Source organism: Anomalospiza imberbis, chromosome 6, assembly GCF_031753505.1.
Source record: "Anomalospiza imberbis isolate Cuckoo-Finch-1a 21T00152 chromosome 6, ASM3175350v1, whole genome shotgun sequence".
NCBI lineage: Eukaryota > Metazoa > Chordata > Aves > Passeriformes > Viduidae > Anomalospiza > Anomalospiza imberbis.
This window is the reverse complement of record NC_089686.1, coordinates 2,450,803-2,475,276: the sequence shown is the minus strand read 5'-3', so window position 1 is coordinate 2,475,276 and position 24,474 is coordinate 2,450,803. Positions and strand designations below refer to the sequence as shown.

Genomic DNA, 24,474 nt, shown 5'->3' with positions numbered 1-24,474 from the left:
CATCTCCATCCCAGGGTTTGGAGGAGGGACATCCCAGGGTTTGGAGGAGGGACATCCCAGGGTTTGGAGGATCCTGGCAAAGGCAGGCAGGACCCAGGGCCCCAGCCTCAAAATGGGACATGGTTGCATCCAGGGCCACAGGGCAGTGCTGTGTGCTGGGAGAAACCACTCTGGAAGCTTTACTGATGCTGCTTCCCCATGGAAAACAGGCTCTTCATCATCATCACCATCATCAATCTTCATGGACTCCCAGAATGGTTTGGGCTGGAAGGGACCTTAAATCCCATTCCATGCCACCCCCTGCCATGGGCAGGGACACCTTCCACCATCCCAGGTGTCTCCGACCTGGCCTTGGACACTGCCAGGGATCCAGGAGCAGCCACAGCTGCTCTGGGCACCCTGTGCCAGGGCCTCCCCACCCTCCCAGCCAGGAATTCCTTCCCAATATCCCATCCATCCCTGCCCTCTGGCAGTGGGAAGCTATTCCCCCTTGCCCTGGCACGCCACACCCTCTCCCAGTGGGAGGATAAATCCACTGAAGATCAAGAGACGCTCCAGAAACTGGAAATGGGGACATGGAAAGGTTGTGGGTGTTGGTACCTTCCACAGTTTTCCTTGGCTGGAGGAAGGATCAGCAAACCTGGCCCAAAATCACATGGAAAAGAACTGGCCATTTATGTTCTGAGTTTAATTAGCACAAATGGGAGATGGGAGGGTGTTCCTGGGTGCTGTGGAGGACAAAGGCAGCACAAACATTCCATCAGACACAGGAGAATCCACGTGTACCCACCCAAAACCATCAACTCAGGATCCTGAACCAACGCTGTGGAGCTTCCTCCCTTGGGGAAAAGTCACCTGGGAGCTGCTCCCAAATCCCCATCCCGCTACCCCCAAGGAGCAGAGGAGGAGGAGGAGGGATGAAAGGGAAGCAGAGGATGGGCTCACTCATCACAGAGTGCTGCCCGTCCCCTGCCCGGGGTGGGGAGCAGGATTGGGGTTCTGGGGGACTGGGACAGGCTCTGTCCCCCCAGCTCCACAATGAGGGGTTCTCCTTCATCCCCACAGCTCCTGAAGGTTGGGGAGTCCCCTGAGCATCCCACCAGGATCCTTACTGCGGACACTCCGTACTCCCGTTTATTCCAGGAGCTCCCCCTGCGCCTCTTCCCAACTCCAGAGCGTTGGAACTGGCTGGCACTTCCACAAAAATCACCAAAAATCAGGATTGCAAGGCTCTGCCCATCCACTGCCCTGCCTGAGGCAGGAGTCGCCTTAACCTGGGCTGGGATCACGGGAGCAGAGAACACAATAAACGCAGCGTTATCCTTAAATTCAGCCCTGCTCCATCTCCCCCTTAAGCCTGTGAGCATTTTACATCTCCAAGAGTCAAAGTGATGCAAACAAATGTCACTTTATTGTCACATCCAGCCGTACTGCAAAAGGCACACAACAAACTTCATTGGTACAAAAGAATTTAGCTCCGGGGATTTTCACTTGATTTTCCTTGAGTTTTCTCTTTTTTTTTTTTCCTTTTTTTTTTTTCTTCCTTTGCTCCTTTTGCAACACAGTCACTGGGCTCTCCCATCGCCCTGATGGGAAGATCCTTTCACAGAAAGGATTATTTTGTGCAGACAGACAGCTCCTTATTGCAGGGGGAACAGCCCCAAGGGCAGGAGGGCACGGCCACCCCCGGCCCCTGCTGGAACCGCCCCGGCCACCTGTGGGAAAACTGGGAATAAATGGCACCTCTGTGTGCCCCTGCTCCCTGGCACTGCTGCTGTTTGTAGGGACAAGCTCCATCCCAGCCCAACTCCAATTGCTCCACCCCAGCTTTGGATGCAGGATAATGGGATGGGGCTGCCCCCTCCCCATTCATTTCTCAGCAGCGTTGAGCATTTCTTTACACATTTTCTCCCATTTTTTCCCTCCAGCTCCGTGTTTCTGCAGGGTCAGGGTCCCATGGAGAGCATCCAGAGGCTGGCAGAGGGGGGAAAAAGAGGCTGGGGATGAATTTGGGGGATTTTCCTGCCTGTGCCAGCATGGAAACTCATGCTGCTGGTGCACACACTGCAAACCCAGCTGTGGATGGGGGCTGGACTCACAGACGTTATCCCAGCACCCAAAGAGAGGTTTTTGGGGTATTTGGTGGGGTGTCCCCAAACCAGAGAGGGGCACACAGCCCTGAGCCCCAGCAGCATCCCTCCAGCTGCCCTGTGTGGATTTAGGGAGATAAGGATGCTTTAGGGACCACCATCCTGCCCTGCCAATATGGGATATTGACATTATTTTCCCTTAAAACCCCTTAGGCAGGGCCAGATCAAGCTCTGGGGTGGGGACACGGTGCCAGTGCCACAGTCCCTCAGCAGCTCTCCCATATCCCAACATCCCAAGAGATTTTTTTTTTTTTTTTTTTGCACTGTGCCTATAGCTACCCTCCATTTCTTTTGGTACCAGCTCCCATTTCTCAGCTCCCTCCCCCAACATTTCTTATAAAAATAAGATTGTGCTTATTTATAAAATAATTATAATTTTTTTGGTTTGTTTTTTTTTTTTAAGAAAAGCTTCCAGTTTAAAAAAAAAAAACAAACAAAAAACCACGGTGGTGTATCAAAATATGGCAAAACTTTGGCTGTCAATGGCTAAACTCTAATTAAAAACATCCACTACAAAGGCATTGTGCTGTGATAATTAACTCTGCAATCTGCAAATATTCCACCTGGGCTGTCTGGCTTCCCTGGGACACACTCAGAAACCACCCTTGGATTTTCCTAGCACGTCACCATCATCCTCTGGCAGAATTATTCCAGCTGTAAGACACCTAAAGATGCATGAAAAGCCTTGGGAAAAGAGAACGGAGATGCAGCGGGAAGAGCCACACGGACAAGGCAAGGATGCACATTCTCCTGGAGAGGAAAGTCTGTTTTCTCACCTTAGTGCTTAGGAAAAAAATAGGATTGTGATAGAGTTCGTGAAAGACGAGAGGCAGATCCTTTGTATAAAAGGTGTTTCAGAGCAGGAGTAAAATGCAAATGGGTCTGTAAATCCAGACATATATAAACATACATACCTCGATATATTTATATATGTATTCTCTAGATATTCAGTGTTTGGGATGCATTATTGCATTATCCTTATAGGGGACTTTTTTTTTCCCATCCTGCTTTGCTTTCGTTTTTTGGGGAGGGTGGGTTCTTTTTTATTTTTTTTTTTTTGGTTTTGGGGCTTTGCTCTCAAAAAAAAAAAAAAAAAGAAAAAAAATATAAAAACAAGTTACAAATGGCTCTGAGAGCTTCCAGCCATCATCCACCTGGCTGGGACTGCTGTGGCCTGACCTCCAGCACGTGTTTTTGGAAAAACTGGGATCATGCTCTGCCCCAGGAGCTGCTGGCCATGCCTTCCTCCATGGAACATCACCATGCCCGGAGATCCCTGGCTGGTTATTGCTTAATTCTCCCTTCCCATACTGGCCTTTAGGGTTATTTACATTTCTTTGGCTTGGCTTGAACAGACAGTCTGGCACTTTCCAGCCACCCCAGAGTCACCTGGGGGCAAGGAGGGGGAGAGAGGCCACGAGAAAACACAGGTGGGCTTCTGCCGGCTCCAGCTGAGCTGCGCTCCTGCCAGTCGGAATAAGACAACTTGTGTTTGGCACAAACTCCTCGGGAATCCGCTCCGTGCCCGGGGATCCCCATCCTGCCCCTCATCCAGCACCACGGTTCCCACGGTCTGCAGGGAGCAGGGCAGGGCTGGGGGAAGGCGGCGTCGGAGCCTCCCCACGCTCAGACCACGAACTCGGGGACTTCGTCGTGGGTCAGATCCAAGGAGAAATATTTGCTGGTTCTTTTCACCGGGAAGGTGTCCTGGATGTTGATGCACTGCTGGGCCAGGCAGCCGTTGCAGTAGAGCCCGTCCTCGTCCAGGCCGTGGGCGCAGCCGAAGGTGAAGCTCTGCGCCGTGTCCTGGCACAGGTTGGCCAACTGCAAGAAGTCCTTCTGGTAGAGCCGGATGTCATCCAGGCTCAGGCTGTGCCGGTCCGTCGACGTCTTGGGTTTCCTGCACGTTGTCTGGAAAAGCCAAGAGGAGGCTCAGGATCTGCCAGGGAGCCCCGGGGGTTGGGGAATCCCAAAGCCCCGGTCTCACGTACCTGGGGTAAGGAGTCGGTGCTCTGCCCCCGCAGCTTCACCACCGTCTCCGAGGAGCTGGAGGTGGAGGAGCTGATCTCCTTCACGATGAGTCCTGCACAAAGGAGGGTGCAAAGGTTATTTTGGGGTGGCTCAGCTCTCTTGGGATCCGCTCCTGCTGTCCACGGGGAGAAGGTTCCCTCAGCGCAATGCGGTGCCTTCAGCCCAACAGCTCCACTTGCAAACGGTGTTGCCTACAAAACATCCCAAATTTGCCCCAAAAGGCAAATTCAAAGCTGTTCCCAGGGAGCCTGGCATCCCCAAAGACCTCCCAGTAGCTCCCAGCTCAGAGCTGCAAGTGACTTTCTGGGTGCAAGCACTGCTTCAGAGAAGATCACGGAGTCCAACTGTTCACCAGCACTGCCAAGGCCACCACTGTCCCATTTCCCCAGTGCCACATCCACATGGCTTTTAAATCCCCACAGGGATGGGGACTCCACCCTTTCCCTGGGCAGCTGTGCCAGGGCTGGACAAACCTTTCTGTGAAGAAATTTTCCCTAATATCCAATCCAAACCTCCCCTGGCACAACTTGAGGGAGGTTCCTCTTTTCTTTACCCCATCTCTCCTTCAACCCATTGGGTGAACAGTTTTTCCCAGCATCCCAAACAGACACCTTGGGCTAACTCTGCTCTGCTAAACACCAAAAAACCACAGAACGACCAGACTTGTAAGAGATCTTAAAGACCATCTCATCCCAGCTCCCAAAGGCATGACTTGCACCGGGGGATTGGGAAGAGCAGCGGCCACCACCTTACCCGAGTGCCCGTTGAACTTGCGGGACAGCAGCATGTCCTCGGTGATGTAGACGCACATGTCGGGGCTCACCTCCATCTCCCCAGCCTGCTCCAGTTCCCGGGGGTCATCCACCAGCATCTCGATTTCTGCCGGACACCAGCAGACAGGACAAGTCAGCCGCGCGCCTTCAGAGCGCCCTCCAAGCCCAGCGACTGGGCAACCCAACGTGGCGCCTCACCGTCATCCTGGGAATCCTCCTCCAGCCGGTCCTTCCCGCCGCTCTCCACGCCGGAGGTGTGGGAGCTGCCGTGGCTGGTCATGGAGCTGCAGGTCTTCAGCTTGCGGTGGGCGCTGGCGCCGGAGAACCCGTCCTCGGGCCCCATCTCCCGGGGTTTGGGGTCGGCCTCGATGCCGGAGGTGTGGGAGCTGCTGTGGGAGGCGGTGGAGTGCCGGGACAGCCGCTTGTGCCGGATGCTGCCGGCGCTGCTGCCGCTGGCACGCGAGCGCTTCTCCAGCTGCTCCATGTCCAGGTCCAGCGTGTCGCTGATGTAGGATTCCCGGTACTGCTTCTTCTCTGCAGGAGGGCATGGAATCAGAGTGATTCCCACGAACCCCGGGGCAAACTGGACCCCCTGGAGGGGCACGGACACCCTGGCACACAGAGGAATTGTCACCCGAGCCCTGGCACAGCTGGAGACAGCTCTGTCCCAGTGGCATTAAGGAAGGTGGGGCAGGAGCTCCAAACCTCCTGTGATGGGCTGTTCCTCCAACAGAGGAGGAGGAGGGAGAAGGGGAGGAGGAAGAGATGTGGAGGGAGAAGAGAAAGAAGAAGACAGAAAATAAGGAGGAGCAGGAAAAGAAGAAAATAAATGAGGAGGAAGATGAGGATGAGATGGAAGAAGATGCGGATGAGATGGAAGAAAATGAGGATGAGATGGAAGAAGATGAGGATGAGAAGGAAGAACATGAAACAAGGTGGAAGAAGATGATGATGAGGAAGAGCAAGACAATGAAACAAGGTGGAAGACGATGACGAGGAAGAAGAGGAGAGGAAAGAGAAGAATGCGGAAGAGAAAGGAAGATGAGAAGGGGAAAGATGAGAAAGGAGCAAGAAGAGGAGGAGGAGGGAAAGGAAGAGAAAGAAGGAAGAGGAGGAAGAGAAACAGGAAGAGAAGGAAGAGGAGAAAGAAAACAAGAGAAGAGTAGGATGAAGATGAGGAGGACATGGAAGAAAAAGATGAGGAGGATGATGAGGAGGAGGAAAACATAAGAAGAGGAGGATAAAGATTAAAAAAAATAGAAGAGGACAAGGAAGAAAAAGATTAAAAGGATGAGAAAGAGGAAGATGTTGAGGCAGATGAGGAGGATGAAGAAGAGTAGGACAAGAAGAACAAATAAGAAAAGGAGGAAGAAGGGAAAGAGGAAGATGAGGAAGAGAAAGAGAAGAGGAGGAGAGGAAAGAAGAGGAAGAAGACCTATGCTTTCACAAGGATGAGGGACACCAGGAAAGCCGTGCTGAAGCAGCAGGCAGAACCGGGACACCGGGGACGGCAGCAGGGCTGGTGCCCACCCCTAAGCAGAAGAACCAGCTGCTCTTACAGGTGTGAACACCCCGTGGGAGCCTGTCCTGGCGGGACTGGGGCCTGGAGCACCTACCCTCGTTCTCCTCCAGCCTGCGGACCTGGCGCAGCACGGGCTGCAGGTTCATGTAGAGCCGGTGGCTGCTGCTCAGCAGCTGCAGGAGGTGCCGCGAGCGCAGCGGGCAGCCCGTGTAGTAGATGAGCTTCCGGGCCGAGGGCAGCCCGTCCGGCAGGATCTCGAACTTCTTGCCCTGCGTGGGACAAGGGAGGCATCAGCCCCGAAGAGGAGAATGCTCCGGGTCTCACACAGTCCTGCTGCAGCTCCTCGGTAACCCCACGGGGTGTCATCACCTGCTGCGGGTCGCTGCTAAAGCTTCCCACGCCCACATCCAAGCCCAAGAGACGCCCTGCCTGGGGATTGTGGAATCACAGTGGGGTTTGGGGTGAAAGAGACCTTAAAGGCCACCTAGTTCAACACGGTTCCACCTTCTACTGTGCCAGGTTGCTCCAAGCCCCGTCCAGCCTGGCCTGGGATGCTTCCAGGGATCCAGGGGCAGCCACAACTGCTCTGCGGATCCTGTGCCAGGGCCTCACCACCCTCACAGGAAACAATTCCTTCCCAATCTCCCATCCATCCCTGCCCTCTGGCAGTGGGAGCCATTCCCTGGGTCCTGTCCCTCCATCCCTTGCCCCCAGTCCCTCTCCAGCTCTCCTGGAGCCCCTTTAGGCCCTGCAAGGGGCTCTGAGCTCTCCCTGGAGCCTTCTCCTCTCCAGGTGAGCACCCCCAGCTCTCCCAGCCTGGCTCCATAGGAAATGGTGCTCCAGCCCATGGAGCATCTCCGTGGCCTTCTGTGGACCTGCTCCAAGAGCTCCATGTCCTTCCTGTGCTGAGGACCCCAGAGCTGGAAGCAGTGCTCCAGGTGGAGATGGTGGCACTCACCACAAACACCAGTTTCCCCACGTTTGTCCACGGGAAGTCATAGAGCAGCTGCTTTTCCTCATCCAGGTTCTGCAAAAAGAGGAGAAGGAGCCGTGGCTGAGGATTCTGGTAGGGGCATGGAGCCGAGCTGAGCCATCACCTTCACTCAGTCACCTACCTGGAAAATCTGGATGCCCCGTGTTGTCAGCCCCAGAGTCAGGGAGGCCTCCACTTCCCTTTTGTCCTAAGGGGGAAAAAACGCTTTTAAATACACAATTTGCAGCATGAAGCGGTTAAATCCACCCCACCTCAGCCCAGGGATCCTCCCACAATCACCCCAGTCACCATTCTATGATTAATGTGCCAAATTAAAAGTGGAAAGTGACTTTGGACACAGGCAGAGGGTGACAGGATAAGGGAGAATGCTTTTTTAACTAAAAGAGATGAGATTTAGATGAGCTATGAAGAAGAAATTATCACTGTTGTTGATTTTAGCACATCTTTGATGTCAGCAAGGCCTGTAAGGATGGTGAGGCCCTGGCATAGGTTGTCCAGAGAAGCTGTGGCTGCTCCTGGATCCCTGAAGTGCCCAAGGCCAGGTTGGAGCACCCTGGGATAGTGGAAGGTGTCCCTGCCCATGGCACGGGGTGGAACTGGATGAGCTTTAAGGTCCCTTCCAACCCAAACCATTCTGGGATTCAATCAAAACACCCCACGCTTTCCCAGCAAAAAAAACTGCTTTGTTCCCAGGAGAAAAAAAAAAACCAACAAAAAACTCAGGAGAAAAACCCAGCATATATTTCTCAGGCAGGGCATTCCCAAAATTCAGATCCCAACAGCCACAGGGCCAGGGCTCACCTTGTACAGCCTGTAGTAGTGCACGGCCACGTCGTCCAGCCTGACGGCCTCCTTGATGTACTTGAGATGGGCTTCTGAGGCTGTCAGGGCAAACTGGTCCTTGTGCATGTTGGGGACGTGCTTCAGGATGTAATCCTTGCCCCTCTTGGCCAGCACCTGTTTGGAGGGGGAGAGAAGCTTGTCCAGCCTCCCCGTGCTCGCTCAGGGCTGGGTGCTGGCTGCAGGGAGGGCTAGTTTCAAGGGAAAAGGGCAAATTGGAGCTTTGTTCTAGAGGCCTCCAAGCAAAAATAAAATCATTACAGCAGGCAGTGACTTCTTGTCAGGATTTCCTGCTGGGAAGTGTGCTCCATGGGGCCATTCCACGGTGACACCTGTGCTGGGGCAGGGAGAGTCACACACGGAGTCCCTGCGTGGCTGGGGACGCGGGCCCAGGGCCACCACTCCTCAGTGACGTGTGTGAAAAAAGGAAAAGCGGGCAGATTTTGGGACAAAACCAAGAAAAGAGGTTGGGGGGCAGAAGAAAAGGTACCATGGAGAGCTTTGAGCACCTGAAGGGGCTCCAAGAGAGCTGGAGAGGAACTTGGGACAAGGGATGGAGGGACAGGACACAGGGAATGGCTTCCCACTGACAAAGGGCAGGGAGGGATGGAAGATTGGGAAGGAATTGTTTCCTGTGAGGGTGGTGAGGCTCTGGCCAGAGAAGCTGTGGCTGCCCCTGGATCCCTGGAAGTGTTGCAGGCCAGGTTGGACAGGGTTTGGAGCACCCTGGGACAGTGGAAGGTGTCCCTGCCCATGGCAGGGGTGGGACTGGATGAGCTTTAAGATCCTTCCAACCCAAACCGCTGTGGGACTCTGTGCCACCAGTTCCCAAATGATGCTGGCGGGGCAATGCCCGCAGAGCATCCCCCAGGAGCATCCCTGCAGCTCACAGGGAATTCCGCACGAGCCGCACAGCAACCCCAACCCGCAGCTGTTCCCACCCCCGCAGCTGCGCCAGGCGATCTACAAGCAGGATTAAAGCCGGGATGCAGCCAGGAGGCCCCGGGCAGCCCAGAGCAGGGAGCACACCAGGGTGGCTTACCCAGGCAGGGAAATAGGCCTCGGGCTCGAAGTACTTCCCGTAGTGCTTGTTCCTCTTGAAGTCTCCCAGGTCGGCCTGGAGGGCGAAGGCCGTGAGCAGGAAATAGGCTTCTTCCCTCAGCACACACTGGGAGTGCAGCACCTGCTTCCTCAGGTGCCAGTAGTAGTAGTACCGAGCTGTCCTGTCACTGCGGAGGGGACAGGGGACACGGGCAGGAGTGAGCAGCCAGGGGACACCCCCTCAGGGAGGGCCCACCAAAGGGTTTTGCTCCCTCTTCCCTGTTTGTTAAAATTCTGCAAGCCACTTCACCAGCCAGGTGGAATAACCTCCTCAAAAAGTCTGTGCAAGGGCCACTGTGTCCCCAAAGCCCTGGGAGTCATTTTATCCCCAAAGCAGGAGCTGCAGCTCCCACCCAGCCGTGGCTAAGTTCAAATCAGGCTGTGCTAAACCCCTAAACACATGGTCCCCACGACTGTAAATGCAGGTGAACCTGGTGGGAAGAAATGCTGATGTGTGACTCCAGTTCAGAAGGCTGGATGATTTCTTTATTATAACTACACTGTAATACATTAATATACTATTTAAAGGAGATACTAAAACTATATACTTAGTTTTTAAACTATTATATCTAACTAAGAACTCATGACCCTCTCGCCAGACTCTAGACACAGGTGGATTTGATTGGTTATCGGGCTCAAACAATCTTCACTGGAATTAATTAAGCAATCACCCCAGGTAAACAATTCTCTAAACACATTCCACATGGGAAAAAAACAAGGAGTAGAAATAGAAACCGTTTTCCCTTTCTTCCCTCTGTGCTCCTCTACGAAAAAATCCCGAGAGAGAGAGAGAAGAATGTGCCTGCCACAACCCACCGCACAAAAGGCTTTGCCTGGGGGCAATGTCCCCACCTGCCCCTGTGAGAAACCACTCGGCACCCTCCCATGAACAGCCCCAGCTTTTGGGATGTGCTCAGGGTCACACAGCCACCCCGGGAGGTGCCCGTGGAGGTGGGCATGCCCTACCTGATGAGCCGCCCGTTCTCCACGTAGTACTGCACTCGGAAGTGGATGATCATGGGGGGGCCAAACTGGTCGATCCCCTGGAATGGAGGAGGTTTTCAGGAATCCCGTGGGGATCCCAGCATCACGCCCCAGCCCCTCACCTCATCTCTCTGGGGTCATGTCTGTCACAGGCACCCCTTGCCCGACACGGAACTGATGGCATTTTTGTTCCTCACTTAAGAGTTTGGCACCCATTTTTTCCACATAAAGTGCTGGAAATGAAGGTGGATTTGCATTTTAAAAGGCTGGGTGTGACAAGCCCAGGAGTTCTGCAACACCTTCACTGCTGCTCTCCCTCTCCCAGACCATCACCCAGCAGCACTCGATCCTGGACACCACCCCCTCAGCACTGAAAGAATGAAAAGGTGCTTTGGGGGAGAAAAAACCCAAATTGATTTTATAATTTGGAAGAAGGGACCTCAAAAATTCTGCTGAAGGATAAGGGAGAAAAAGAAAAATCAGAGAAAAAAACCCCCAGAGCTCCAGGGATGGAGCGTGGAGGACGTACCCCCAGCTGGGGCACACGGTGGCACTTAGAGTGACAACCCCAGGGCTGTGATTTTGCACATCCACCCCCCAGCCCCACACTCACTAGATGCCCCCCCACCCCTCGGCAGCATTCCCGGGTCCTGGAAGTGACCTGCGACGGGGACAGAGGTGGCCTTACTGCCGTCAGCTCTCCATGCAAGACCTCACCGCTGACCTTGCTGGCCTCCTTCTTCCACTCCTTGGGGCAGTACTTGTAGAGTTTCTGGGCCAGGTCCATGTACACGTGCTCATTGTCTGGGAGGGACAGAGGTGACATCAGCATCCCCACGTGTCCCCTGCCTCCCACCATGACCCATTAGTGAGGGGGGAGTGGGGAACTGTGACCTCCTCATCACCAAAAGTGTCCATTTTCACACTTAAGCCCCTGACTTACTCTGGATGACGCTGAGCCCAAAGAGGTGACAATCCTTCAGCCTCAGGAGGTCACACACCTGCACCAGTAACTCTTGGCACAAAATCTTCACCTGTCAAAAAAACCCTTAAAGGAGCCCTGGATGCATCTGGGCCCACCAAACCTCTCAGCAGGACCCCGAGCAGGATGGGGGGTGACAGGATGGGCTGTGGGGCTCAGCTTTCCATGGGGAGTCCCCAAAAGCCTGGACCAGAGCTCTGCCAGGGGTGGGATGCTCAGAGGACAATGGGGCAGCTCAAGAGCAGTGGGTGGTGGAGGAACCCAGCACTGGGGAGATGTTTTGGGGGCAGAAATCAGAACATTCCCAGTCTCATTCCACCCCATGGACACCTTCCACCATCCCAGGTGGCTCCAAGCCCATCCAACTTGGCTTTGGACATTTCCAGGGATGGGGCAGCCATAGCTTCTCTGGGAAACCTGTGCCAGGGCCTCCCCACCCTCCTAGGCAAGGATTTATTCCTATTATCTAATCTAAATCTTTCCTCTTTAAGTTTAAGAGCATTCCCCTTATCCTATCATTATCCACCTCTTTCCAAACTTCTCTCCATCTTTTTTATAAGCTCCCTTTAAGTCCTGAAAGGAATTTCAACATTTTCATGACTCAAAAGCAACACTGGGTGGGGGTGAATTAAAAAAAAAACAAATAACAAAAAGTGGGGGAATTTCCCATTCAGTGCTCCATCCCAGTCAGAGCCAAAGCCCCTCCTGTTTATTCCCTGGGCTAGAGGAGGCTGAAGAGCCATCCAGAAGGGATTAGTGGAGTGAGGGCTGAAGAATGGGGCTCGTGCCACGCTGTGGGATGCCAAGCAGCAGGTCACCCTCCCCAAACCCCGCTGCTGCCAGCATCACATCGATCAAGGAGACGCAGGAGAGCGTAAAACACCACTGCAACCTCCAGGGGAATAACTCATGTGCATCTCCACGGCAGGGCGAGGCCAGGCAGGCTCCAAATGAAACCCAGGAGCAAACCCAGGGCGTGCAAACACAACGCCGGGGGGGTGATGGAAATGTCAGGCTCGGGAGGGGGGCGGTTCCTTACGTTGATGATGATGTTGAGGGAGTCGTCGTTGGGGAGGAAGATGCACACGCTGCGCCGGTCCTGCATGACTCTGTTGTTGTGGAAAGGCAGCTTGTTCATCGTGCTCTGGGCAGGGGGCTCGGGGTGGGTGGTGGGGGGCACCTCACCGGCGGGCCGGGGTGGCCTCGGGCTCCGCGGGTGCCATCCCTGCAGGGAAAAAGGGGGATGAGCCCTGGGCATGGCACCCTCTGCTCCTCAGCTGCATCCCCCATCCTTCCCACCCACCAGCCTGTCCCCACGCGGTGTGGGCTCATGGTCAGGGTGTCCCCCAAAAACCCTGAGCACACCCCACCACAGCCACCCCACCACAGCCAACCCCATGGTTTTTGGCCCAGCCCCAAAAACCTGAGCCAGCAGTTTGATTCTCCCGGCTCGGGTTCAGGAAAACCTCAGGAAAGGCTTTTCTGGCATAATTAAAATAAATAGAAGTTTATCCTCTGGGAATAACCCGGTTGGGCCAGCAAGGAGCGGTGCTGGAAGCGGGAGGTTTCCCTGCCAGCCATGCAAAGATAAGGAAATGCTGTGGGGATCTAAGAGGATCCCCAGATCCCTTCCAACAGCCTTCCCCATAGTTCTGACTCTTTACTGGGGTGAAATAAAACAATCCAAGCACTAACAGGGATTTGCAGACTGGAATTGCCATTCAGAGCCAACAAATCCATCCTAACACTTACCCCAGGAAATTCTCATTTCCGAGGGTGAATATTATTCCCAAAGCACTTTTTACCCCACCATCCACAAGGACACGAATTCTCATGTGACACCATGAGGATGGACTTCAAACTCTGACCCAGTTCAGCCTTTTCCTAGCCCAGATTTACGCTGGCACCCAGACAGCAGAGTGTCTCCCTTGTCACCAAATATTTGCTTTGGTCTAAAAGGAAGCGCCTTTGGCTTCCGAAAGCCTGGAATTCGTGCAGCAGCACAGGGAAGAGTGGCCCGAGGTGACCTTTTGTTGGTGGTTCCTGGGGTTTTGCAGAAGTTGGGAAATCCGGAGGCGATGCTTTCCCATGGCCAGGGCACTCTGGGGCTGCACCCCAGAGGTTGTGTCCGTGCACTGTGGATTCTGGATTTCAAATGTGCATTGTATCCATGCATTGCATTCGTGCCTTGGGATGGTGCATTGTGGCCATGTACTGCACCCATGCATTGCATGCCTGCATCCTGGCCATGCATTACACCTGCACATTGCATCCAGGCATCATGGTGGTACATCACGGATTCTCTGCGTTGCATCTGTGTGCATCATGGTCCTCCACTGCATCCATGCATTGTGGCATCCATGCATTGAGCTGGAACATCATGGCACCTATGCATTGAATCTGTGCAGCACAGACATGCAGCCTGGCCATGCATTGCACCTACACATTGCACTCATGCACTGTGGCATCCACTCATTGAGTTGGAACCTCATGGCATCCATGCAGTGCATCTGTGCATTGCAGCACTGCATGGTGGCATCTGCGCATTGCAGCACTGCATTGTGGCATCCACAAATTGTGTTGGCACCTCATGGCATCCATGCATTGTTTCCGTGCAGCACGGATGTGCAGCCTGGCCATGCATTGCACCTACACATCGCACCCATGCATTGTGGCATCCATGCATCGAGCTGGACCATCATGGCACCAATGCATTGCGTCTGTGCATTGCAAAACTGCATTGTGGCATCCATGCATTAAGCCGGTACCTCATGGCATCCATGCAGTGAATCTGTGGCCATGCATTGCACCTGCATGTTGCACCCATGCATTGTGGCATCCATGCATTGAGCTGGAACATCATGGCACCTATGTACTGCATCCGTGCAGCACAGATGAGCAACCATGCAGTGCACCTACACATTGCACCCATGGATTGTGGCATCCATGCATTGAGTCGGAGCACTGTGGCATCCATGCAGTGCACCTGTGCATCGCAGCACTGCATTGTGGCATCCATAAATTGTGCTGGAAAACCTCATGGTATCCATGCATGGCACCTACACATCGCACCCATGCATTGCGGCATCCATGCATTGAGTTGGAGCACCATGGCATCCGTGCAGTGCATCCCTGCAGCACAGCTCTGCGCCGTGGCCGTGCCTGGCACCTCTCCATGGCTGCTCCATGCTCTGAGGCCGTGGCCGATCCCGATGGGAGCCAGCAGTGCTGCAGCCGGGCTGGTTTCAGGGCCCATTAAAGATCCCGGTGCGCACGGAACGGGGCTGAAGGAATTCGGCACGGCCCAGCCCAGCTGGGTGCTGGCAGCTCCCAGGCACCGGCGTGATGTGACTTGCGCGGGGAGGGGCCGTGCTCCCGGCAAAGCAGCCGTGTCCCGGGGCTCCTGCAGCACCCTCCGTGTCCTGCTCCCACCCACAGGGCTCCTCAAGTCCCTCAAGTCTCAGAAGTCCCGAGAGCTTCTTCCTGTGGCAGCTCCGTGGGCTGCAGCCGGCTCGAGATTCCAGCCACGGGCAGCACCCGCTGCTGAGCTACTGGAGAATCCATCATTGGGATTCTCTCCCCCACACGGGCAGGAACAGCTTCCACTATCCCAGGGTGCTCCAAATCTTGTCCAACATGGAAAACTTCCAAGGATGGGGCAGCCTCAGCTCCTCTGGGCAGCCGGTGCCAGGGCCTCTCCTCCCTCACAGCCAAGGATTCCTTCCCAATATCCCAACTAATGTTGCCCTCTGCCAGTTTTAAACCATTCCCTCTTGCCCTGTCCCTCTCGGGCATTCTGGGGCTGTTCATCCCCACACCAGTCACTGCATTTCCTCCTCCTCCTGCAGCCTGGATTGATCCCAGAGCACCAGGGATTAAACCACACGAGCTGGCGTCAGCAGAGCACAGACATCGGAGAGGAAAAAAACACCCAACCCCAAACCGTATATTTTGGTGTTTGCACAGAAAACATCCCAGCTCCTGCTGCTGAACGGGAACATTCCACCAGCCCACCACACAGGGACGGACGGTCCCTGTGGAGATTCCCTCAGTTCCAGGTGCTTCCCGGGGGCTCTGGCAGCCTTGGGAGCTGCAGGGATTCAGCGAGGGGACACACAAAGCCCCCTCCAGGGTGCTGTGCCTGCAGCAGCCCCGGCCAGACGCCGGCAAATTCTTTCCAAGCATCTGCTGCTCATTCCCACAATGTCGGCTTTGATTCCCTGAGACCCCGCGCCGCTGCCCTCGCCAAGTCACTGCTGCTCCGGAGGAAGTGTTGATAGGAGGCACAAACATGGAAGCATGGAATGGTTTGTGTTGGAAAGGACCTTTAAAGGTCTAACCCAACCTTCCCAGGTCCAAGCTGGAAAGATCCTGGATTGGAGGGAGAGCCCCCCTGGATTGCCCCGCAGCAGAGGGAGTGACACAGATCACCCCACACTCCAAGCAGGAACCTCCACCCCGGGCAGTCTTCCAAAGGGTTTTCCATCCAAAGTCAGCTGGAAAAAACACTGGGAATGAGGACTTGGGCATGGATCAGCAGAGCGTGGAGATCCAGGTTTTCCAGCCATGCTTTCCCTGCCATGGGGAAAAGAGCATTAAAATTCCACAGGAAGGCATTACAAATTGCTCATGACTCCAGAACCGAGAAAATTCCGCGATCCACCATGTTTTCCAGGCCCAGGCTGCTGGAATATTGTCTCCCTCCCTGGCGCTGATGCCATGGGATAAATCCCATCACAAAGCTCGGCTGCAAAGAAAACATCCCGCAAAAAACCTGGGAAAAGCAGCCAGGGCTGGCGCTGCTGACTCGGCGAGGGATTTGCTCATCCCAGGGTCCTGCAAACACATCCGAGGGCAGGCAGAGCCTGGGATTGGTTCAGATGGAGGTGCTGGAGCAGGCTCTTGTCAGAAATAGAAATTTGGATGTAATTCCAGGGTGGGGATTGAACATCGTTTGAACTTGCTGGCTGAGGTGGGGTTTTCTTCCAGATTCCTTGCATGTGAAGCGAGGCTGGGTGGATGGGCAGCGTTTTTCCCTCTCCGTGGATTTAAATGGATTTAAGAGAAGCGGATGAGTCTCCATCCTCGTGGGTTTGGGTCAAGTTTGTCCCTCTGTGGTACCCACCAGACATCCCAGTGCCCCCTGTTCAACCCAGCCACGATCCAGAGACTCCAGGCAGATCCTGTCCATTTCTCCATCAACCAAATCCATCTCTCCTTGCCAAAATATCTGCTTTTCAAAAAAATGCAGCCCTATCAGGCATTGCCATCCCTGGAGGAATTTAACAGCCGTGTGGCTGTGGCACCTGGGGACATGGGTTAGTGGTGGGGGAATGGTTGATTACAATCCTAGAGGTCCTTTCCAACCTAAATAACTCCACGATTCCCTGATTCTAACCCACCTCCAGGCTTTTGTTCCAGCCCTCCTGAAGCACCCCAGGGGCGAGGGAAGGGATCCAGCCCAGGACCCACACGTAGGCAGGGGCCATCCCGCAGCCAGAGGCTGCCCAGAGCGCGGGGCGAGATGGGAAGATGAATTCACGGGGCAGGAATTTCTTGTTTTGAAGAGTCTGGAGTGGGTCTCACCCCACATCACAGGCACAGGTATGCACAGAGCTGTTATTACAAGTTTTAGGGCCGTCCCTTAATGCAGCTTCTCCGAACCCAAAACTCAGATTAATTCCTGCTTGCGGTTGCCCCGTAATTAAAATCGTCTCCAATTCTTCATGAACTCAACAGTTTCCTCCTAATGAAGAGAGGCAGATGAAAGAGACCTTCACTGGGAAAAAGGACTCGGTTATAAATATTCCATTACTTCATCCACCACAAAAGCTATTTGGATGCTGGAAACTCAGCCTGGGCAGCCGGGGGCCAGCCCCCACCAGCCCCAGAAGATGCCCCCGAGTGCTGGGGGTATCCAAAAGCCTCTCCAAGGAAAATTCCTCCAGGAGCTCGCCTGTCTCCACCTCTTCAACATTCTTCCTTTTCCTCATCCTCCTTCCCCTTGACTACTGCAGTGGGACAACAGCAATGGGCTGGAGTGGCCGAGCCACGTGGATCATCCCAAAAATTTGGGATGATGTCCCCTCCCGCTAGGGATGAGCCCCACAGGACATCACATTCCACGGGGAAACACGGGCTGAGTCATGGCAGCTCAGGAAACTGCTGCCCTGCCTATCTTGTCACACACGGAGCGGAATCCAGCCTGGAAGCGCTGATTTTCCATCCAGCCCACAGCAGAGCCACCCCAGGCCTCTTCATTCCCTGACTTTGGAGCACTAAAATATAAATAAAGTGTCCCTGCCTCCACCAGGGGTGGACACAGAGATGGATTTCTCCTGGCAAGGGCTCCAGGGAATGGAGGGACAATGCCTGCTCTTCCTCTTCCTTCCTCTGCTCCAGAACCAGCCCCTTCCATCAGATTTCCTTCCAGGAAACTTTGCCTGAGTCTTTGGGATTAGAACAATATCAAGACTGGCTTGGAGAGGGTTGTGCTCAGGGCAGCCCAGCTCTCCCATCCAGCTCCAGAGCCTGCCCCACGGCATTCCCAGGCATTTTAGGAACCATCCCCCAGCACCAACAAGCCCAAAGCTCCCAGAGCTCTAATCCCACTCCCGGGATGACAGGCATCACTGCCAAGGCTGCACATGGATGTGGAGCATTGCCTTTGCTCCCCTCTCCATGGGCAGGCTGCAGCCCACACCAGCAGCAGCTGCCATAAATCCCTTGGGATTTGGCTGCGGGATCCCTGGGACCACAAAGCAGCCCCAAGGGCCAGAGTCACCATCCCAAATCCCTGCACCACAGAAAGCACAGCCCTGAGTCTCCAAACCACGGAGCTCCCTATTTAGAAATTAAAGTCATATTTTAAATTTACTTAACAATGTAATATTAAATAATTAATAATGCCACATAAATATTAATATTAATAATATGCAATGATGAATGTTTACATTATTTTCTACAACAACACATCCCCAGGATGCTCTGACCCTGGGCAAACCCTTTCTTCCCAGTAGGAGGCACTTTTGGGGAGCCCTATTCCCAATACCCTGCTCACAGGCTCCTCTACATGGGATTGGTGCCCAAACCCATTCCCACTCTGGGGAATGTGCAATGCTTGCTGCACATGGAGGGGGAAAAATGGGATACAAAGTGCTCTGCAGACACACAAGAACCCAAAAGCCAGCTCCATTTTATGCCAAAAAATTCAAATCCATGCCTGGACTATCCAGAGCTCCTGCTGCCCTCTGTGGCAGGGACCCGTCCTCGCCTCCAGCTCCAAATCCAGCAAAACAAAGCCAAACCAAGTTCCTGATTTTTTTAATGCTGGGGCAGGCAGAGGGAGATTTGTCTTCCCTCAGCAGCGCCGCTCTCCAGTTTTACAGCTGGGAAAGCTCCTCAGCCACGCCACAGCCTCCATCAACTTCCCTGCTCCGGCCGCAGTCGGGGAAAGCTTTTTGGGAAAAATATCCTAAGCCCACTTTTCAGTCAAGGGGGAGGAAAAAAAGCAGCATAAAACTCAATTAAGGAGCAGGCAGATATTTTAACCAGCGCCATGGTTTGTATACTCCATCTGGAGTCCAAAGGCTGCCGGGTTTTTTTTTTAGCAGGAGGGAACTGACATCATCTTAATTTCAAATTCCCATTTATTTTTACATCTGGTCTGAATTAATCTTTCTCAGCGTCCTGACTTTCATGTAATGGAATAATTGCTTACAGACTCAGGGTTTAAAGAGCCTGAATAAACCCAGTTTAAAAGAAAGAAACCCCTTTAAAAACCGATAGTAAAAAATCAGTACCTAGAACCAAACTCCAATATGCCTTCGGGATTGGGAATTTTAAACGGAACATCTCTTTCAGGCAAGAGAGCTCGAATTAATCCCAGCTCTATCCAAGATTCGGAGAGGGAGAGCGAGCCCTGTGGAAAAACACCAACACAAACCAGCCCAGAATTAGGCAGAGCAGCAAAGCTCCATCGGCACCACGCGGAAGCATCTCTGGAAAAGCAGTTTGGCTTAGAGGGAAAAACATCCTGATGGCCAGAAAGGCACTGGCCACCAGCAGGAAGAGGAGGATTCAGGAATGGGAGATGGCAGAAAGGTGGCAGGGGGCCAGGGGCACGGCAGGGTCGGGATGTGCCTCACTCCCACGGGCGAGTCAAAGGACACAGGAACACCAAGGATGGTGCTGGGAAAGCTCAGCCCAATTTCCCCACTGCCACGAGGGCAGTGGGTCAGATAAAGCCCGGCTTAGGAGCTGCATGGATTTATCCTGGCTGCTTCCAGAACGTGTCAGGGATATGCATTCCTGGTGGAGAGGGCCATCAGTGACACCACCAGGGAGCAGCTGGCACCCCGAACACCTCCACGGGGTGGGGGGCATCCGAGGGTGAGGGGAGCTCGGGGACAATGGGGTCCCACAGGTGGCTGTGACCCAGCTTCAGGAGGATCCATGGATGAGAGGATCACAGGTGTGGGAACCAAGAGATGGTGGGAACCACGGCTCAGGGGACCCGTGGGTCACCACATGCCACAGAAAAGAGCTGGCACAGGCACAGAGGAACCACGGGTGAGGGGACCCACAGGGGATGTGTGACCCAGGGGTGAGGGGACAGCTGGGTGAGTGTGGCCCAGGGACAAGGGGGCCTGTGGGTGAGACCCGGGGGCGAGAGGGGACCCGTGGGCAAGTGTGACCCAGCGACAAAGGGACCCGTGGGCAAATGTGACCCAGGGACAAAGGGACCCGTGGGCAAGTGTGACCCAGGGACAAAGGGACCCGTGGGCAAATGTGACCCAGGGACAAAGGGACCCGTGGGCAAGTGTGACCCAGGGACAAAGGGACCCGTGGGCACCTGCGAACCAGGAATGAGGGGACCCATGGGCGAGGGGACCTGGGGGTGAGTGTCACCCATGAGCAAGGGGTGTCATGGGTGAAGTGACCCGTGGGCGAGTGTAACCCAGGGACAAGGGGACCAACGGGTAACCGTGAACCAGGAATGAGGGGACCCATGGGTGATGGTGACCCACAGGTGAGAGGACCTGTGGGTCAGTGTGACCTGAAAGCAAGGGGTCCCATGGGTGAGGGGACCTGTGGGTGATTGCCACCCATGGAAAAGGGTCCCAAGAGTGAGTGAGACCCGTGGGTGAGGGGACAAGGCGGCCCACGGGTGAGCGAGACCTGTGGGCGAGTGTGACCCAGGGGCAAGGAGATCCGCGGGTGGCTGAGACCCAGGGGCCAGGGGTCCCGCAGATGTGGGGACCCGTGGGCGAGCGCGACCCAGGGGCGAGGGGTCCCGTGGGCGAGCGCGCCCCAGGAGCGCGCCCAGCGCCGGAGCGGGTCCGGGGTGGCCGTGGCCGTGTCGCGGCCGTGTCGCGGCCGTCGGGGGCCGTGGGGGGGTTCCGGCGGAGCCGCAGCTCCCGCGGGCGGGCGGAGGAAATGACTCGCATTCCTGCAGCCGGGGCCGCTCGCACCGCTCCGGCTCCAACTCGCCCCCGAGCGCAACAAGCGGCCGCGCCGGGCCCACCCGCGGCACGGCCCCGCGGGGGCGAGCCGAGCCGGGCCGGGCTGAGCCAAAGCGAGCCGAAGCGAGCCGAACGGAGCGGAACCGGGCTGAGCCGAGCCGGGCTGAGCCGAGCGGGAGCGCGGTGCGGGGCGCCGGGCACGCACCTACCTGCGGCTGCGGGAGCGCGCTGCGTGCCAGCCGTGCCAGCCGTGCCGAGCCGTGCCGAGCCGTGCCGAGCCGAACCCCGCCGTGCCGAGCCGAGCCGTGCCGAGCCCAGCCCGGCCCAGCCCATCCCGCCGCCCCCGCCCCTTCCCGGGCCGCCCCGCACCGCCCCGAGCGGCACCGGCACCGCCTCCCGCCCCGGCGCCGTGCCCGGGACAGCGGGGAAAGGGTCGGGAGCGGGGTGGCCCCGGGCAGGAGAGACGAGTGTTGGCCCCGGAGGAGGCGTGGGGAGCCGGGCAGCCGCCGCCACGGCGCCCACGAAAGGCTCTGGGAAGAGCCTGAGCATCGCATCCCCTGGGAGGGCACACGGGCACCGTCCCTGCGGGATGGAGCCGCCCGAAGGTGCCCAGCAGCGGAGCTGAGCATCCTTCAGAGGGGACCGCGGGGAGCGCGGCCGGAGGAGGCTGGGGATGCTCCGAGGGCTGGGGGTCGGATTGGCCTTAGAGCCCCTTCCAGTGGGGCTCCAAGAGAACTGGAGAGGGACTTTGGATACGGGGGAATGGCTTCCCACTGCCAGAGGGCAGGGTTAGATGGGATATTGGGAAGAAATCCTTCCCTGTGAGGATGGTGAGGCCCTGGCACAGGATGCCCAGAGAAGCTGTGGCTGCCCCTGGATCCCTGGAAGTGTCCAAGGCCAGGCTGGACAGGGCTTGGATCACGCTGGTACAGTGGAAGGTGTCCCTGCCCATGGCAGGAGTTGGAACAAGATGTTTTTTAAGGTCTCTTCTAATACAAACATCGCTGGGATTCTATGATCTCCCAGGGAAGGGACTCGCATGTCCTCTGGGAGGGATCCCAACTCTCTTGTCTAGGGGAGCCCCACACCCATCCCAGTATTCCCCGCCCTTGGACATCATAGAATCCCAGTTCTTAGGATTCAGGTTGAGGCAGGAGCAGAATTAAACCCCATTCCCATTAAATCCCCCACTAGCAGCTGGATGAAGGTGAGCGGGGCTCACTCACGTGAGGCCTGGCCACCCTTTGGAGCTGATGCACACATGGATCCCTCTCCATAGGTGACCCCAGGCCCGGAATAGCAACAGCAGCAGCACCATAAATTAGCAGCAAAGCATCTTCTCCTTCAGAAGTGCCATCTGGCGAGATTGTTTTTGGAGGAGTTATTTATTCCTCACTTTTAACTGTCTAAAGGCGTTTCTCGGGCTGACCTGCGAGGCCGCCTCGGCCCCCGCAGTCTCTCTGAGGCTCTGGGAGAGAGGAGCCGCTTGTTCCCAGCCCTAAATAAAGAGCAGCTCTGCTGTGAACACCCTGACACTCCTTGCTGAAATCTGTTTGCAGCTCAACAGATCGTGCTGGGTAATTACATTATGGGAGTGCACGGTACCAGTGCTGGGAATCCAACGCGCCGTTCTCCTCATGGGAAAAAAACAACCTGGCTATCTGCAGAGCTGGGGCTGGATATCCCTTGGGTTTGGGCTCACTCTCATCCTCCTGTCCATGCCAGGTGGAACTGGGGGAGGGCTTCTACCCCACAGCTCCTGCTTGAGACCTTACAAAGCCACTGGTGCCACTGCCAAGGGCACGGAGAGCATCCTATCCAAGCAGGGCCTGTCATTCCAGTCAGAAATGCCTTTTTTCCCCAAAAAACTCCCTCTGGAAACATCCATCCTGCAGTTAACACAGGGAGACAGCCAAGCAAAGCCACCCTTTGGCTCATTTCTGAACCCACAAATCATTTTAGGGCTGTGGGGCGGCCCAAGCGGGACGCGTCCCCGTTGCTGCGGTGCTGAGGAGGACGAGTGGATCCTGCTGAGCACATCCCAGCCCCATCCCAAGCCCTGTGGAGCACAGGGATCCAGGAACCCAGCGCCTGCCTTGCCGCAGAGGCTAAATAAAGCAGCAGGAAGAGCTCTCGGATGCCAGCGAGGCGATGTATAAACACCGACGTGGATGGTGTGGGTGCGACGCTGTTCCAGAGCCGGGGGAAAAAAATCTCGGCTCATTCCAATGGGAGATGCTCCCAGGGCTGGAGGAGACGCTCCAGGAAAAGCCATGCCAGGCTGCAACGTGGAGAGAGCTTGGAAATATGGAGCTCAGCCAAGGTCCACTCTGCCTCTCCTCTCTGCGAGAGGAAAAGCCCAAAGACTCCCAAAGGTGACATTTCTCTCACAATTCTGGAATCAATCTCCCTCAAAAATCCCAAGGAGCGGAAACACAGATGGGAAATGGAAAAAAAAATGGAAGTCTTTTGGGGTGGGTTTGGTTTTTTTTTTTTTTGCATTACTAGACCTCAAAATAATAATAATTAATTTAAAAAAAAGAAAAAGGTGGTGTGGTTATGACGGAAATACCATTCCCATAAAATACACGGATTTCTCCCACACTGGATGCGTTTATATGGAAAGAACAGGAAATAGCAGCAGCTCACTGTGATCCTGCATTATCACCAGCCAAGTGTCTCCCATCCCAGAATTTCAATGCCGGCATTGTTACTGGCAGGGACGGACAGGGAGACGTGGGAGCTCTCTTATCTCACAGCGTCCCTCAGGTTTTGTTAACGGCATAAAAATTATTCCAAAAGCAACAAAATAACAACTAAACTCATCCCTCTCTGCATCCCATTCCCTTCCCAAAGGCTGATGGCTCAGTTGTGCCAACCCAGGATTGCCGCTGTCAGTGCCCAGCACCCATTTCTAGGGATTTTCGGGATGTCCTGCTAGGAAAATTTACCCTGGAGCAGTGGCACAGGGCCCTCAGCGCTGACCACAAGCCTTGTGGGGTGCATTTGGGGACAGAGGTGTCACCGCTGCTCGCCGACACCTGGCACAGCATCACAACGATCCTGATGGGCCCCTTCCAACTCAGCATATTCCAGCTCTGGCTGCAGCTGGGATTTAGAAATTCCTCCCTGGACAAGAGAGGAAAACAAATCCCAGCTACTGTGAGAGGGCTGTGCTGGGGCTGGGAAGGTTTCTCAGCCCATAAGGGGAAGAAATTAAATAAAGAATCCCCGGCGCGGAGCCACAACAGCCGGAGCGTTGCTATAAACTCCGGAGAGGAGCTGGACCTCGCTCCCATTCCTGCATTTCACGGGGATTTCCAAGGAAGCTCTTCCTCCCTCGCTACCCAGGATGAGGTGGGCGAGTCTCTGTCCCCCCCAGCACAGAAGCAACCAAGGTGGAGGGACCCTCTCCAGCTTTTCCTGGGCTTTTTAGGAGAATTCCATCTGATTTTTGGCCATAAATACCCAATTCACGGAGATGTCACCAAGCCTCTGCTTCATTTAGTTTGACTATAATATAATTAATAAGCCTGAGCTGATTAGCTAATAATAAAATTAATAAATAATAATTAATAATAATAATAATCAATAATTAAAAGCCTGAGCACACACTGGGACCCCTCCTCAGGG

The 24,474-nt window shown here is 55.0% G+C and overlaps 1 protein-coding gene across 4 annotated transcripts; it reads right to left on the bottom strand.

Annotated features, from left to right (window-relative positions):
- Positions 1-1,389: 1,389 nt before the first annotated feature.
- Positions 1,390-21,215, bottom strand: FRMD6 (FERM domain containing 6). 4 transcript variants are annotated; one of them, XM_068194909.1, is made up of 16 exons: positions 21,051-21,215; positions 19,180-19,298; positions 12,417-12,602; positions 11,339-11,429; positions 11,057-11,199; positions 10,378-10,454; positions 9,353-9,539; positions 8,272-8,427; positions 7,592-7,657; positions 7,435-7,503; positions 6,571-6,745; positions 5,153-5,488; positions 4,935-5,060; positions 4,142-4,233; positions 1,728-4,061; positions 1,390-1,696 (listed from the first exon to the last, which is right to left on the bottom strand). In XM_068194909.1, the coding sequence occupies exons 3-15, from the start codon at positions 12,513-12,515 to the stop codon at positions 3,777-3,779; spliced, it is 1,902 nt and encodes a 633-aa protein (XP_068051010.1). In that variant the 5' UTR covers positions 12,516-12,602; positions 19,180-19,298; positions 21,051-21,215; the 3' UTR covers positions 1,390-1,696; positions 1,728-3,776. The 4 variants fall into 4 exon arrangements, with proteins under 4 accessions (XP_068051010.1, XP_068051013.1, XP_068051011.1 ...); XM_068194912.1 differs by having other exon boundaries at positions 11,120-11,199; XM_068194910.1 differs by having other exon boundaries at positions 21,047-21,176.
- Positions 21,216-24,474: the final 3,259 nt, after the last annotated feature.

Excerpts from the sequence above, each read along its gene's own strand:
- FRMD6 (XM_068194909.1), bottom strand. The coding sequence starts at position 12,515 with ATGAACAAGCTGCCTTTCCACAACAACAGAGTCATGCAGGACCGGCGC. Across the intron at positions 6,746-7,434 it reads TGGGGAAACTGGTGTTTGTG|GGCAAGAAGTTCGAGATCCT; the intron begins GTGAGTGCCACC and ends TGTCCCACGCAG. Across the intron at positions 4,234-4,934 it reads CAAGTTCAACGGGCACTCGG|GACTCATCGTGAAGGAGATC; the intron begins GTAAGGTGGTGG and ends TCCTTTGTGCAG.